This window comes from Xenopus laevis, chromosome 7L (assembly GCF_017654675.1).
Source record: "Xenopus laevis strain J_2021 chromosome 7L, Xenopus_laevis_v10.1, whole genome shotgun sequence".
Lineage (NCBI taxonomy): Eukaryota > Metazoa > Chordata > Amphibia > Anura > Pipidae > Xenopus > Xenopus laevis.
Window position 1 is genome coordinate 108416484 of NC_054383.1, and position 15582 is coordinate 108432065.

Genomic DNA, 15582 nt, shown 5'->3' on the forward strand with positions numbered 1-15582 from the left:
AAGGGGAAGTAAAGTCTAACAATAAAATAAGGCTAGAAATGCTGTATTTTGTTTACTTAACATGAACTCGCTGCACCACAAGCCTAATTAAACAAATTATTTATGCTTTCAAAGTTGACCACAGGCAAGGCCAGATTTACATAGTGGGCGCCCCGAGGCCCACTGCCGTTCGTCACCCCTGTCCCCTCCCCTTTATTCGTGCAAATTTTCATCATCTGGACCAGAGCAATGGGGATTGGCGTGTTGGAAACGTAAAAAATGATTGTATCTCCAGTGCATTCCCAGTGTTTTTGAACCAATGTGGGTGTGGTTGGGCAGCATGCCGCCCCAAAACCGCACAAGTCAAATAATATTTGCCAGAAGACTACTAATCAGAATATACAGACTGCACTGGGTCCTGTGTTGTTGTGTAATCTAATGTGGATTTTATGGTTTTTGTATTGTTTAATACAAACTTTCTCCAACTCTGTAGAAACAGTTACTGCAGCAAAATAATCCTCCAAATAGAATCCCAGTTTAACTGTTCAAATCTGATCTTTGTCCCTGCCACTGGAGTTGGAAACTGTAAAGGGGATGTAAAGGCAAAAATAAAATCCAATACAAAGTCGCCTACTGCTCTACAGGGAAAAAAACAAAGCTGCTTGCGTTCTGCTTGGCTGGAAAGTAAGGCGGGGACTCCCCCTGCTGTTCATAAGCATGATTGTTTCCCTGCAGAGCAGTTAGGGACAGTCTGACAATTCCTATCCACAGCAGTTAATGAAGGAAGAATTTCACTACATATAGTCAGGTTTCTTATAAAAACTGTACTCATTTTTTAATTAAAGTATATTGGAGAGAGTTTTCTTTTTCATTTAAGAAAGTAAAAATGGGATTTTATTTTTTGCCTTTACATGCCCTTTAATAGTAAAATCCAGGTCCCACTGCAACACATTCAGTATATTCATGTATAACAGAACATTGCTTCCTGCTTTTCAGCTCTCTTGGTTTCCACTGACTGGTTACCCTGGTGACCGAGCAGAAACCAATCAGTGACTTGAGGGGGGCACATGGGCCATAACTTTTGCTGAATGCTGAGGATCAATTAGAAACTCACTGAACAGTTGTATCCCATGTGGTCCCCTTAATCACTGACTCAGAGAGCTGAAAAGCAGGAAGTTGGATTCTGGCTATTATATTAGACATCCAGTCACTCCAGCCTTTATACGTAATATTTTTGCCTAACCGACTATATTACAAACATTTTTTATTTTGTACAGCGTATCTCTAATCCAGTTTTTATTTTTACAATGAAATGTTCCTGTAGCAGCAGGCACCACTACTGAATGTGAAACGATGAGGGGCAATGGCATAAATGTTTGTTTTAAAATGCAATAATAGGTATATACATAAGCAGCAGCCTGTTACTTAGTACAATAATATTCTAAATGCAGCTTACCATAAATTAACAAACATGAGTTACAGAATGTAATGATGAGCTTACACGTTCCTGAGAACAACAGTTCATAATATAAGGACTAGAGCAGTGATCCTCAACCAGTAGCTTGTGAGAAAACTGTTGCTCACCAACCCCTTGGATATTGCACCCAGTGGCCTCAAAGCAGATGCTTATTTTTGAATTCCAGGCTTGGGGGAAGTTTTGGTTGTATAAAAACCATGTGTACTGCCAAGCAAAGTCTCCTGTAGACTGCCAGTCCACATAGGGGCTACCAAATAGCCAATTGTGGCCCTTATTTGGCATCCCTAGTGACTTTCCATGCTTGTGTTTCTCTTCAACTCTTATCTACAACTGAATGTGGTTCACAGGTAAAAATAAAAAAAAGATTGGGGACCCCGGCCTAGAGCATCTATGTACTGAGTAAGGTGCCAGTTTAAACAGTTAAAATTGCAAAAAGTAGGTATTGTCTGGATGTCCTAATATTCTTCAAGAAAGTTACTACTACTTTGTCTGTTGTCTCGTACTGATTTGTAAACTCTTCTTCATCAAGAGACATCATTTATTTTCTTGACCACGTGTTTTGATCTCTGTTCTCAAAAAGCAGAACAACATTTTTTACTGTTTTGCACAGCAAATGCTACCAGATTGTCTGCAGTTTATCAAAAAAGTGACCAACTGGAAGTTCTCTCCAACCCTCAAAAAAACATCGAATTGCAGATGTCCAATTTGGTGACCTATGAAGGTTGAGTTTGTAGCCTAAGCCTGGAAAGATTTTAATAACATATAACCATAACTTGGTTTCATATGATTTGTTCATATGATCATTCTTGGCATAAATTCGAGTATGTCGTGAGCCTGAATGGTTTGTCAGAAATAAAAGTTGCACCGCTATCAGAAAATCGGGATAGTAAATTCTGGCAGCAGAGATATAAAAGAGATGGTGTGTGTTTTTACAGTCGGCTTTAGCATTCCTTTACTTGGGCATTTTATTTTCCTGATAGGATGGAGATCAACAGATGATGGAAGAGGAGGCTGAAATGATTGACTCTAAAGCAGACTCAGAAATGATCATCTCTGAAGCCGATCCAACTAAAGACAAGGAGGTAATTATTTAACAAACTCTTTGAGAACTGATAGAAGTTGATATTTAGGGATCCATGCACCAAATCCATGGTTTCAACCAAATGGCCAATCCTCTACCTTCCAAACCTGAATTTTCGTATTACAATTTGAGAAAAATACATTTGTTTCGGCTGTTCAGTTATCCAGAGTTATAATAATAATAATATGCGATTTTAGGGGGTACATATTTGTTTCGGCTCAGGAGCAGATTTATGTAGATGGCAACTTCTACTTGGATTTCTACAATTGTGTGCATATTTCACCAATACAATCTCAAATGGGTCAATCAAGGCCACATTTCTACTGGTGCTTTGACTATTGCAGCTTATAGTGAACCCTGCTGGATGGATCTTTATTTCACCTGTTAGATCAAGTGGTGTACAGTCTTTGGGCTTGCTACTTGTTGCAAGTTTACTTTTGAGAAGGGAAGTATAATCACTGGGGAAGCGGTCGCTCCCCCCCCCCCCCCCCAAATAATTAAAATCCCTTAACTAAGACCTAGGGAGCACCAGGTCACCATCTTCTTTCTGGACCTCCGGACCAGTTGTGCATGTTTAGTACAATAAAGAGCTGAATGTAGAAGCAACATGTTGGACTTTTTACATTACTAGTCATGCACACCCCACCCTGGCCTACAAAGAAGATTGAAGAAGATGGTGGCATAGCGCTACTACTGAAGTACCGCTGGCCAGTTAGGTTTTCAGTGAACCTCCTTTAGGGCAGTGGCCGATAGGGAGATTTCTCGCCTGTGATAAAATGCACGACTGCAGGCGACAAATCCCCTGAAAATGCGTCTCCATTGAAACATTGAGAAAAAAAAAAGACAATTAACGGTGCAAAAACCAAAGAGGAGCTTTGTTCTTCTGAAGTTGCCTTTGGAGGAAACTTTGGGCGACTTTGTGATAAGTTGGTTTTGCCACCAGCCATTTCAGGTGTTTCCAATGGAGACGCATTTTCGGGAGACTTGTCGCACATAAATAATAGCGGCTGAAATAATTATACACCCATTTTACATTTTTTGCAAAAAAAAAAAGTGCCTGTATGTTAACTTTTTTTCTAAGATTGGTTTCCATGGAGTATAATGGAGGTGTCCCGCTGAGCCTTGTGTGTCAGATTTCGGGGAGTGTGTACATGCCTTCTACTCCATGGAAGCAGGTTTTTTTATTGTTGGAACAGAGTCCACAATGTTTCATTGTTTTTTTTTTCTTCCTTTCCACCCCCCCTTTATATTTTTTTTGTACAATAATTTAGGCCCAACAGTTAAACTTTAATCTATACTGTAAGGAAGATGTGCTTAACCTGGCAGGCATAATATATTAGGTAACAGCTGTATCTCTCTGCGTGTATCTATGAATAATGTAGGGAGTTACTGTTGTACTGCCAAGCCCTTGCTGTTGTCTATTGATTTAAACTTCACCAGGCCTTGCCCCATGCTGGTTTATTATAAAAGGTTTATCCGACTGCCCGGAAAGGCTTTGCGAGTAGCAGTATGGGAATAAGTACTAGAGAATTGCTGAGAAAATGCCATTATAGAAATAAATATAATTGTCTATATTTGCTTTAGAACAGTAAGCTTATTTAGAGATTCTTTAACATATATCATATATTTATTGCTATTGATTCAGGCTCCTAGAATTAAAAAAGGGGGAAAAAAAAAATATACACCTTTTTAATGAAAATGTAATCTCCCACCTGTTCCGACAGAAGCAGATGAATGAAATGTACTAATTGAGTCCTCCGTTCGCATCACGCTCCATCCTCCGCTTGTCTTCCCGTTGATCAGCAGCGTGTTGTTGAGTGGTGCCCATCGCTCAGCACCTCATCACATTGAGCATCATGTCCATTCTACTGTGATTTTTATTTCCATTCACTGACTTTGCCATACATGTCAATATACTGAACCCGTGTGTAAATAGAGGAAATCAATTACCTTCTTTTGGAGTGTTTTTATTATTGTTTTGCTTTTTTTTTTTTATTATTATTATTATTTTTTTTTTTTAAGTTTTGGTGAGGGATTAATTTAGTAGAGATTCATTTAGGGCTAATCATGCCAAAAATTTCTATGAGCTGACTTTGAGAAATGTTGTAAAATGCTGTACAAATAGCTTATTTATATGCATACAAGAAATAAATATTCTTTAACAAATATTCTTGTATTATTCACTATTTAATGTCCATAAGCTTCTCTGCTGTGTAAAGCTGATCTTAGTCTAACACGATATTAACTGTAATGAGATCCTTTATAATATATATATATATATCCATGAACCGAGAATCACCTCTGGGGGGGATTTTAATCGTGAATGATCTTTTCATTAAAGGGGAACTATTGTGAAACTGAAAATTGAATATAAGCTTTATCATACTGAAATAAGAAACTTTGTAAATACAGTCAATCAAAAATTCGACATTGTTGATGAAGTTTATCTTCACTACTCCTCTCTCAGCATCTGTTTCTCTTCTTTCTGTCTTCATTAAGGAGTTGGATGTCCAATATTAATTGACAGATACAATATATCGTATGGGGGCTCCACTTCATAGCAGATTTATTAAAGCTCACTCAACCGATTCCAGTACAAACAAAAAATCTAACTAAATAACTGCGTTTTGCACAAATTCTGCATGTAGAGTGACATGATGTCTGGTGATTTTAATAGTGAGCTCTAATACATCTTCTAGGCAAAAGGAGCCCCCCTATAAGATTTATTGCATCTAACTGTCAATGATTATCTGACGCCCAACTCCTGCATGAAGACTGAATGAAGAGAAACCGATGCTCAGAGAGGAATAATGAAGATAGACTTGATTATTTCAGAAACGGTACACAATTTGTAATAGATTATATATAGAATACTTCTTATTTTCAGTATGCTGAAGCTAATATAAAATTTTCATTTTTCGCGATAGTTCCGCTTTGATATTGAACGTAAAGCGATACTGACACATCCCTGTGAAAATGTATAGGAACATGTTGGTATTACTAGGAGACTTGAGGCTCTGATTTCTTTCTGCCCAAAGTGTTAGCCCAGCCAACACAACATGGCTTATAAGGGATAGTGACACATTCCGATTTTATCAGGCTAAATCCTAGCACTGCTATTCTTTTCTAATGGATTTACCCCTGCCTCCCCCAGCTTACCGCTCACAAACGTGTCCTTTTTTCCGGGAACATCTTGTTGTTGAGCAGCTTCCTGGTTTACGTTGCATTTTGGGGGTGGGACAATGTTTTCATAGGATGGGCACCACTTACATTTGTAAACACCCCCCAAGTGCCATCACTCATGAAGATGTTTGACTTGAAGCCATGCCAGAGCCCGACACAGGATAGTAAGGGGTGAGCTGACATAGAGGCACATTCCTATTGAAACCTAAAAAAGTCACTATCCATTTATAGGTCCTCCCTGGTTGCATCCGTAGGACTGGACTGGAGGTGGTACAATCCTTCATTAGGCTTTTTATTTATTTATTTTTTTGTAATCAGTCTGTGGAAAGATGGCACCACACCAGTCCAGCATGATGGAAGATTACAGTTCCGCTCCTTAGCTCTTGGCAGAAAGTTTTGGCTTTGACTACTTTAGTAATACTGACCCATTATTATGGCTTTTCATTGGATGTGTCTGTATCACTTGATATTCTACAAAATGTTCACAGACCCCGTACTATATTTCTCTTCCTAGAAGGTTTTGGTTTGTTTTTGTTTTTTTTAACCTGTATTAATCCTATATTAGTGTAGTTAAGGACTTCAGAACATTTATATTAAATTTTTATTTTGTAAGAAAAAAAGAGTAATGTTTCTTTTATTTTATGTTGTGAAATTATGGTGGTTTTCCTTTTTTTTTCCCCCTGTACATTTATTTCTCATTTACATGCTGCATATTCTGTTCATACAGTTGGTCACAATAACCATTGTTCGTAAACAACCGATCAGGATTCAGGATTTTAAAGGGATAAAATATTCCCCTTTTTGACATAGGTTCACCTAAATTACGGGAGGAAAAATCCCTTGCCTAGAAAACTCCAGGACCCAAGTATTTTGGATCATAGATCCTATATATGTATGTGTGCTGGATCCAATCAAATATACATTCAAGGATCCACACATAAACTGCCCATACATAGACAGGTCCACTTGTTTGGCAAGGTCTTCAAATGAGTTTGGTCATCTACATGCTGGGCCATTGGGGGCTATAGAGACCCTTCAGACTATCACTGCACCAACTCACTAATACACTCCTTGGCCGGCTGGATTTTCAAATCTGCTCGTCTTGCATATTGGTTATCTATGGCCAGATAAGTCTGACAGACCTGTTGGTGGGCCCCATATGCTGGCCAGTCAGTTACCAATTCTGCATGGAGGGGCTGGAATTCCAGTTTTTATTGCTCTGTGTGTGGCCATCTTTGTGCAAACATTTTTATTTTCAATTAATGTGTCCCCACTGGACCCTCATTTAATCACCAGTCCCTGCCAAGAACCCCCTCCCTTAGTCTGGCAGAGTTCTTTATACCAGTGGTTTATATGTAGCAGACTAGCAGATAAGATCCAGCTAAGAAAGTCTATATAGAGAAAAAACGCTACCCCTTTTCAAAGTTATGTTACAGAAGCTCCAGGTTTATTAGGAGGGATGCATTTGCGTAATGCAGTGTATCATGGTTATCAAATTGTTGGGTTCATGATTTTCATTTAGGAAATAAAACTTGGAGTCTGTGATACAGTAAACCTGTGCTGTTAAACTTCATGTAGCCCTTAATACGACATGTTAAAGTCCAACTTGTATTAATATATCATATGCCCGTGGAACCCATGAGCAAACTGAGCGCACCCTAAAAATGTTCTGGGTGGTCTTAACTGGTAAGCTGGGAGTCCTGCATTTAGCAAACTGCATAGCTAAAATATAGCACATTTGATTCATGTCTTAAAGGGATAATGTCCAGGGAAACCGTTTTTTCCAGAATGCATCCATTAATAGTACTGCTCCACAGACATACTTTTTGAAAAGCGCAAACTTTTTTGTATATTTAATTTTAAAGTCTGGCACTAAACTAGATGGCAGTTTCTCAGGTGCCCTCTGTCATGTGACTTGTGCTCTGATAAACTTCATTCGCTCTTTACTGCTGCACTGCAAGTTGGATTTATTTCACCCGGTCCTGTTCCTCAACCCCCCACCCACCATACCATAACGACAGAATAATGGGAAGGTTACAAGAGAACTGCTCCCTGCTACATATGAGAACCGTACTCAATAGTTAAAATGCAAGTTCTATAATGACTTCAAGTTACATTGGGAGATACAATAGCTAATCTGAAAGCAGTTCCATCATGAAGTGAAAGCACATGGCCAGGCAAAATGACCTGAGATGGCTGCCTACACACCAATATTACAACTTAAAAATCCTGGTTCAGGAATAAAATTTTAGATTGGAGTGAATTATTTGCAGTGGAAACAGTATAATTTAGAAATAAAAACGACATCATAAAAATCATGACAGAATCCCTTTAAAAATATCTAGAAAGAAGATCCTCTGAATTCCATATCCATTTGCAGATCCACATTCCCTTCTGTGTGACTTCACTGTTAAAGGAACAGTAACACAAAAAATTTTTGTGACAAATTCACTCTATTGTGCATAAAGTTTATTATATTCAATGCTTTGTCCAAAAAACATATTAAATCTCTGCTTCCTGATGTACACTGTAGAATGGCGAAAGGGCGATTCTGAAAAATCCCAGGTGCGGCGCTCCACATCTCTGCCTAGACTGCGGAACCGGAAGCAAATTCTTGCTGCTGTACTGAGGATTTTACAGACCTCTGCAGGAGTTACAGTACTTCTGTGCTGCAAGCAGGGAAGGAATGTCTGCAGTGTAATTTACTTCTGTAAATGCTGCGAGTGGAGAAGGAACGTCTGCAGTGGTTATTCCTAAACTTGCTTTAGCTCGTTCAGTGCTGCGAATGGTAAAGGTAGCACGCAGAGCAGCCATAAATCTAACACACAGGACCCAGTAAATTACCGCTGCGGAAATTCCTTCTCCACTCGCAGCACTCACAGAAGTAAATTACGCTGCAGACATTCCTTCCCTGAAGTAAGTCCTGCGGAGGTCTGTAAAATCCTCAGTACAGCAGCAAGAACTAGCTTCCGCTTCAGCAGTCTAGGCAGAGATGTGGAGCGCCGCATCTCGGATTTTGCAGAATCGCCCTATCGCCATTCTAAAGTGTACATCCGGAAGCAGAGATTTAATATGTTTTTTGGACAAAGCATTGAATATAATAAACTTTAAACTGCTTCAATAACAGCTCTATTGTGCATAGAGTGGATTTGTCACATAACATTTTTTAGTGTTACTGCTCCTTTAAAGGGGTCCTGGTCTGAAATCCTGTAATCTTGCATACTACATGGAGAATTTATTTATACATGGGACTGTACACATACAATTACAGTTCGTGTAACTAAACCTCTAATTTAAAAAAAAAAAAAGCTTATATTCTTAGAATTATGGGATAGTTCTGATGTGCTAATGGCCAGTTAGTGCAGTTATATGCAGCGTTATGCCTTTGAGCTCTATTAGTTTCACTGTTTGTACACCTCTGGACTTCTATAAAACTATCTCCATTTAAAGTGTTTTATGGTCTAAACAGCATGGCTACATAAATGTGGGTTTAAAGTAAACCAATGGGATGTTCCATATGTACATAGTTACATAGTTAAATTGGGTTGAAAAAAGAAAATCCATCAAGTTCAACCCCTCCAAATGAAAACCCAGCATCCATACACACACACACCACTCCCTACTTTTAATTAAATTCTATATACCCATACCTATACTAACTATAGAGCTTAGTATCACAATAGCCTTTGATATTATGTCTGTCCAAAAAATCATCCAAGCCATTCTTATAGTCATTAACTGAATCAGCCATCACAACATCACCCGGCAGTGCATTCCACAACCTCACTGTCCTGACTGTGAAGAACCCTCTACGTTGCTTCAAATGAAAGTTCTTTTCTTCTAGTCTAAAGGGGTGGCCTCTGGTATAATGTCCTCTAATGTACTTGTAAAGTGTAATCATGTCCCCGCGCAAGCACCTTTTTTCCAGAGAAAACAACCCCAACCGTGACAGTCTACCCTCATAATTTAAGTCTTCCATCCCCCTAACCAATTTAGTTGCAGGTCTCTGCACTCTCTCCAGCTCATTTATATCCCTCTTAAGGACTGGAGTCCAAAACTGCACTGCATACTCCAGATGAGGCCTTACCAGGGACCTATAAAGAGGCATAATTATGTTTTCATCCCTTGAGTTAATGCCCTTTTTTACGCAAGATAGAACTTTATTTGCTTTAGTAACCACAGAATGACACTGCCCAGAATTAGACAACTTGTTATCTACAAAAACCCCTAGATCCTTCCCATTTAAGGAAACTCCGAACACACTGCCATTTTAGTGTATAACTTGCATTTATATTATTTTTGCCAAAGTGCATAACCTGCATTTATCAACATTGAACCTCATTTTCCAGTGCTGTCCAGGTTTCCAACTTAGACAAATCACTCTGCAAAGTGGCAGCATCCTGCATGGAACCTATAGTTCTGCACAATTTAGTATCATCTGCAAACATAGAAACAGTACTTTCAATGCCCACCTCCAGGTCATTAATAAACAAGTTGAAAAGCAAGGGACCTAGTACAGAGCCCTGCGGTACTCCACTAACAACACTGGTCCAATTAGAAAATGTTCCATTTACCATCACTCTTTGTAGTCTATCTTTTAGCCAGTTCTCTATCCAGGTACCAATACTATGTTCCAGGCCAACATTCCTTAATTTAACCAGTAACCTTTTGTGTGGCACTGTATCAAATGCTTTAGCAAAGTCTAAGTAAATCACATCCACTGCCATCCCAGAATCGAGGTCTCTACTTACATTCTCATAAAAAGAAATTGTTAGTCTGGCAAGATCTAATACGCATAAAACCATGCTGACATACACTCATAGTATTATGATTTGCTATGAAGTCCAGTATCTTATCTTTTATTAACCCTTTGAAAAGCTTTCCTACCACTAAAGTCAGACTAACTGGCCTATAGTTTTGAGGCTGAGAACAGGACCTTTTTTTGAATAGAGGCACCACATTAGCAATTCGCCAGTCTCTCAGCACTATGCCAGATCTCAATGAATCCTGAAAAATTAAGTAAAGAGCTTTAGCAATCACAGAGCCAAGCTCACTAAGTACCCTGGGGTGAATACCATCTGGCCCCGGACCTTTGTTAATCTTAACATGTTCTAGTCTCTTTTGAATTTCCTCATGTGTGAACCATGCATCATTAGTTGTATTACTAGAATTGGGACTATTAAGAAGGAAACCTTCACTTACTGGTTCCTCATTTGTGTAGACAGATGAAAAATATGAGTTCAGAATCTGCGCTTTTATTTTGTTTTCATCAACCAGCTGACCCCCCTCTGATAGTAAGGGTCCCACCCTTCCTGCTTAGTTTTTTTACTATTAACATATTTAAAAAATAATTTTGGATTTTTTTTACTGCTTGCTGCAATATCCTTTTCTATATCAATTTTAGCTTGCCTTATAGCTTCTTTGCATGATTTAACCTCAAGGGTAAATAGGAGGAGTAAAGGTGTGCCATGACATATCTGTACTAAATGCACAAAGTTACATTAAGTAACATCAAGTCCATTCATGTACAATGCGTCAATCTTTCTGCATATATGAAACAACTAATACATTAAGGACAGATGCTGTCCTAGAATACCCAGTAAATAAATACACATTGTATAATTATGCCTAAAACCTGAAGGTTCAAGATGTAGTTGGTTTAGTATCTCTTGACTTGTAAGAGAACCCATTTCCTCATCTGTACTAACATTGAATTTGTTCCAAGCCCAAAAAACATTAAAGGGATCCTGTCATCGCAAAAATGTTTTTTTTCCAAAATGCATTAGTTAATAGTGCTACTCCAGCAGAATTCTGCACTGAAATCCATTTCTCAAAAGAGCAAACATATTTTTTTATATTCAATTTTGAAATCTGACATGGGGCTAGACATTTTGTCAATTTCCCATCCAGTATTAATGCTCAAGCTACAGAATTAATACATTTCAGCAAATTGAAGGTCCCCATAGGCTTTCTAATGTTTTTTTGGTCGAAGAAAAATCGTTCGATCGATGGATTAAATTTTTCCGTTTGATCGAACTATTTGCGGTAAATCCTTCGATTTCGATATTCGAAGTCGAAGGATTTACATTCGGCAGTCGAATATCGAGGGTTAATTAACCCTCGATATTTGACCATATGTAAATCTGCCCCTTAGAGTAGTAATGTGCAGGTTGGCCTGAAACCTGTGGTGACCAGCAGGTTGACCACTGTTTAGGTGGAAATTACGAGTTAGGATGGGGAGTGGCAGAGACTTCTTCACTGCTCCCAAAGATTCCCTGTCTTGGAACTAGAGGCACACACATAAAATAGTTTACAGGACAAGAAGATGCGGATAGAGGTGGAGTGCAGTCCTACAATGGCAACATTTTGTGGATAAGGGTCAGGTGTGGCTTGAATTATTCCTGACCCGCTTAACACTAACTCAAAGGGTATATGGCTTGGAATGAACAGTATTATACTAAAGTTTGCATGTTACAGTTTTCATACATAATAACTAAAAATTAATTCTTATTCATCAAGTCTTCACCTACAGTGATGCTCATATTCATCTGCAGTTCAACATTTCAGTTACAATGCATTTCAGAAGCAGGGACATAATGCCTTTGGCATCCAGGATACAAGAGCACCATTATAAAGTTAATGGAATGGTTGCAGATGATTTTGGGTATAAGGCTTAAATCAGTGGTGTCCAAAAAGTAGATCGGGATCTACCAGTGAGCAGTAGAACTCAAGACACTGTCAAAAAACAGCTGGTCAAAATCACCCTCTTGTTTCATGCTTTTCTTTCAGATATTTATTATGTTACGGTTACGTAACAAATAGTTGTTTGTTAAATATAACAATATACATTTTCTTAATATTTAAGTAATATTTTCCATGGACTAGAATGCTAAAAATGCCTTTATGGATGTAGATCCTAATGGGACAACATCACTAAAGTAGACCTCGCATTAATAAAGTACGGGCACTCCTGGCTTAAATCAATATTAGCTATGCATTATAATAATGAATTGTTGAAAAAAAAATGTTGTGGCTAATGATAGTGTCACCTGGGCAACATATCTGGACTTTGTTTTTGGATAGGCAAACACAGAAAACCATAAGACTGGGCTGGGCAGGAATGAATTTTACAGCTGGGACGATTTCTGTTCCTTCCTGGATCGCTGGTGTGAGGAAAAGAAAACCATGTTTGCAGTTCGTCATTCTGTGTTCCTTCAGAAAAGTGAGATTGTAAAATTTCCACATGGGCCAGAGGTGGCAAAGTCTTTAAGATACAGCACAGTGATTTTGGGATGTAGAAGCTGCCCAAGGTAGGATACAACAACAACAAACTTGGTTGTATTTGTTAAGAACATAATGCCTTTTTATAAAATCATTTTAAACCAGATATACTTCAGCATGAAGAACTTTATATTTCTCAAGCTCCAAGCCATCATATATAATATAAATATCAGATGCATCAATATGTCTCTACTCCTGAGGCTGCAAGGATTCCATCTGCTAAGCTAGCTCAAGGCTTGTCTAAACTTTTGTAGAAAGTTATACATTTCCAATCAGGTAGATAGGTAAAGTATTGTAGGAAGTTCTGTAATTCTACCTTGAGGCAATGTGAGAACCTTTCCTCGGGGGAAGCAAATAGCCATAGGATAAATGATATGCACTGCCATGGAGATTACGTTGAAACGTTGATATTGGTGAAGAAGAAGGGGCACTTTCCCCACTGCAGAAAACTTCATGTGTGCGGATCCGTGATTAAATAGTTGCTGTTGCTGTGGGACCTTCCCGGGTCTGCAGAGAACCAGTACTGCAGAGTGAGTAGATTCCGGGTGTGCAGTGTATCGACTACATTACATACCTGCCCGTAACTACCCACTCATAAATAAACACAGGGCTCTGCTCCATTTGCTCAAAATGGCAGTTTCTGGCATTCTGCCTTTCGTATAAGTGGCAGTGGAGCAGGCCTTGTATGCAGCCAGTATTCCACTGTAGCCTTTCATCTCTTCTTCTCAGCCTACTGCTGCCAATGTGGTGTGCCAGATGAGTAGTAATTGGTTCAAGGATCCACTCCAGTATGCAAGAAAATGGTTTTATCCTATGCATCAGAGATGGAAATTCTGTATGAGATGCTCATGGCATTTCTCCTAAAATTTTGTAGGCAAGTTTTATATTTCTAGATGCAAATCAGGTAGAATTATAGGGTAAGATACATTATGTTATAAATTACATTATAATATTAGACTATTTTGGGTTGGCATTGCTTATACAGTATCTTGAGAAATTAATGCAACCACCATTTGGTTGCTATAGTTTACTACAACTAGTTTGTCATGAATATCTTGTCTTACAGTTATTTACAGGAACAATTGTTTTATTTCTAGGAATAAATGTACTGCAATGATTGAATTAAAGCTTAGCCCACGCATGGACAGGCTGATTGTTTCTTCAAGTAACCTTTGCCACACCCATGACTTGCCAAACCCCACAACCCATAGCACATCAAAGGACCAACTGCAAGCCATCCAAGAGTGCCAGCTAGCTATGATCACAGATGATATTGCTAAGAAGTTTTTGGAATGTAGTGATGTCAAGAGACTTCTCCCCTTTTATCCTGATTCATTGTCAGATCATAATAAAGTTTTGGGTGAATTAAATGCATTCCTGAATGCAGACACTGGTGCAAAAATTAAGTTGGTTTTTAATGAAAAGGGAGATGTGGTGAAGAGTATTTTTATAATGACATCCTACATGCAAGACCTGGCACAGAGATTTCCTGATCACATATTTGTGGACCGTCTGCCCCTGAGTGGTGGGACCATTGGCTTGTATACTTTGTTTTGTGAACGAGACAACAAAAAGTGGACAACATGTGCATACTGCATTACACAAGAAGATTCCTCAGATACATTCCAGTCTATCCTATTATCTTTTGTGCAGAGCATGGCTTCCCTTCAAATGCTATTAAAGCTAATAACAGTGAGTCCAGGAATCCAAGGTTGCTTGAACGTTGAATCAGTATTACCAAATGCAGTAGCAAGATATTGTAGGATGATGGTCATGGACATTCTCTTTGAACAGTGCTCTCATCTAGATTTTGTATTGCAAGCACAGATCAAAAGTTCAATCCAGATGTTAGCTCAGACCAGTTCTCCTAATCTCTACAGTCAACACCTATTTGAGCTTGCAGCAGCTAGCCCTCCGACAGTTTTCCAGTGTTATTATAACAACTGGCACCAACGCAGGAAGCTCTGGGCAAGCGATTCCGTGGCAGAATCCCACATGTATTCCTGTGTGAAGGCCAAACAGCAAGAGCTAACTTCAAAACTGAGTAATCCTTCATCTTTGTGCCAATGCCTTCAAGTCGTTCTTGATGATTGTCAGTTGACTCATGTTACCAGAGAAGCTTGCATCGATGAAGCTAAAGTAATGTATTTTTCTTCTCACATCATTTTATACCTTTGTGTCTTCCATTATGCAGATTGTTCTTCTTTTTATCTGATGTATCATTAATTTTTATGTTATTTAATCATCACCGGGTAGATCCATCATTCAGTATTTTCTGAACTTGGGCTGTGGAGTTAAAAAAGATGGTTACATTATTTTAGTAGCAATAACATTTAAGTACACATTTCCCAAAACCTTTCTCACATGCTTATCATAGACAATACTCAGGCCTCAATCATTTAAAAATGCAGTAACTTAGATCCTATGATACACCAACCAATCCAACACCATCCACCACCCAGAGTAGCACAAGATGACTCCTGCCAAGCCCACTGCTCAACTCTTCATTTTTATACCAGGTACAAATATAGGGTAGCAGATGATGTGGAACGGGAATGGGACTTATGGAGGGAGCCTGGGG

At 38.7% G+C, this 15582-nt stretch overlaps 1 protein-coding gene across 5 annotated transcripts in view; it reads left to right on the forward strand.

The window, feature by feature from the left end:
• Positions 1-15582, forward strand: part of zswim9.L (zinc finger SWIM-type containing 9 L homeolog) — a 57935-nt gene that overhangs the window by 20113 nt on the left and 22240 nt on the right. For all 5 annotated transcript variants that reach the window (XM_018226178.2, XM_041569457.1, XM_018226182.2 and 2 more), the window contains exons 8-10: positions 2437-2538; positions 12804-13030; positions 14099-15140. In XM_018226178.2, the coding sequence (XP_018081667.1) occupies positions 2437-2538; positions 12804-13030; positions 14099-15140 (1371 nt within the window). The remainder of the gene's footprint in view (positions 1-2436; positions 2539-12803; positions 13031-14098; positions 15141-15582) is intronic.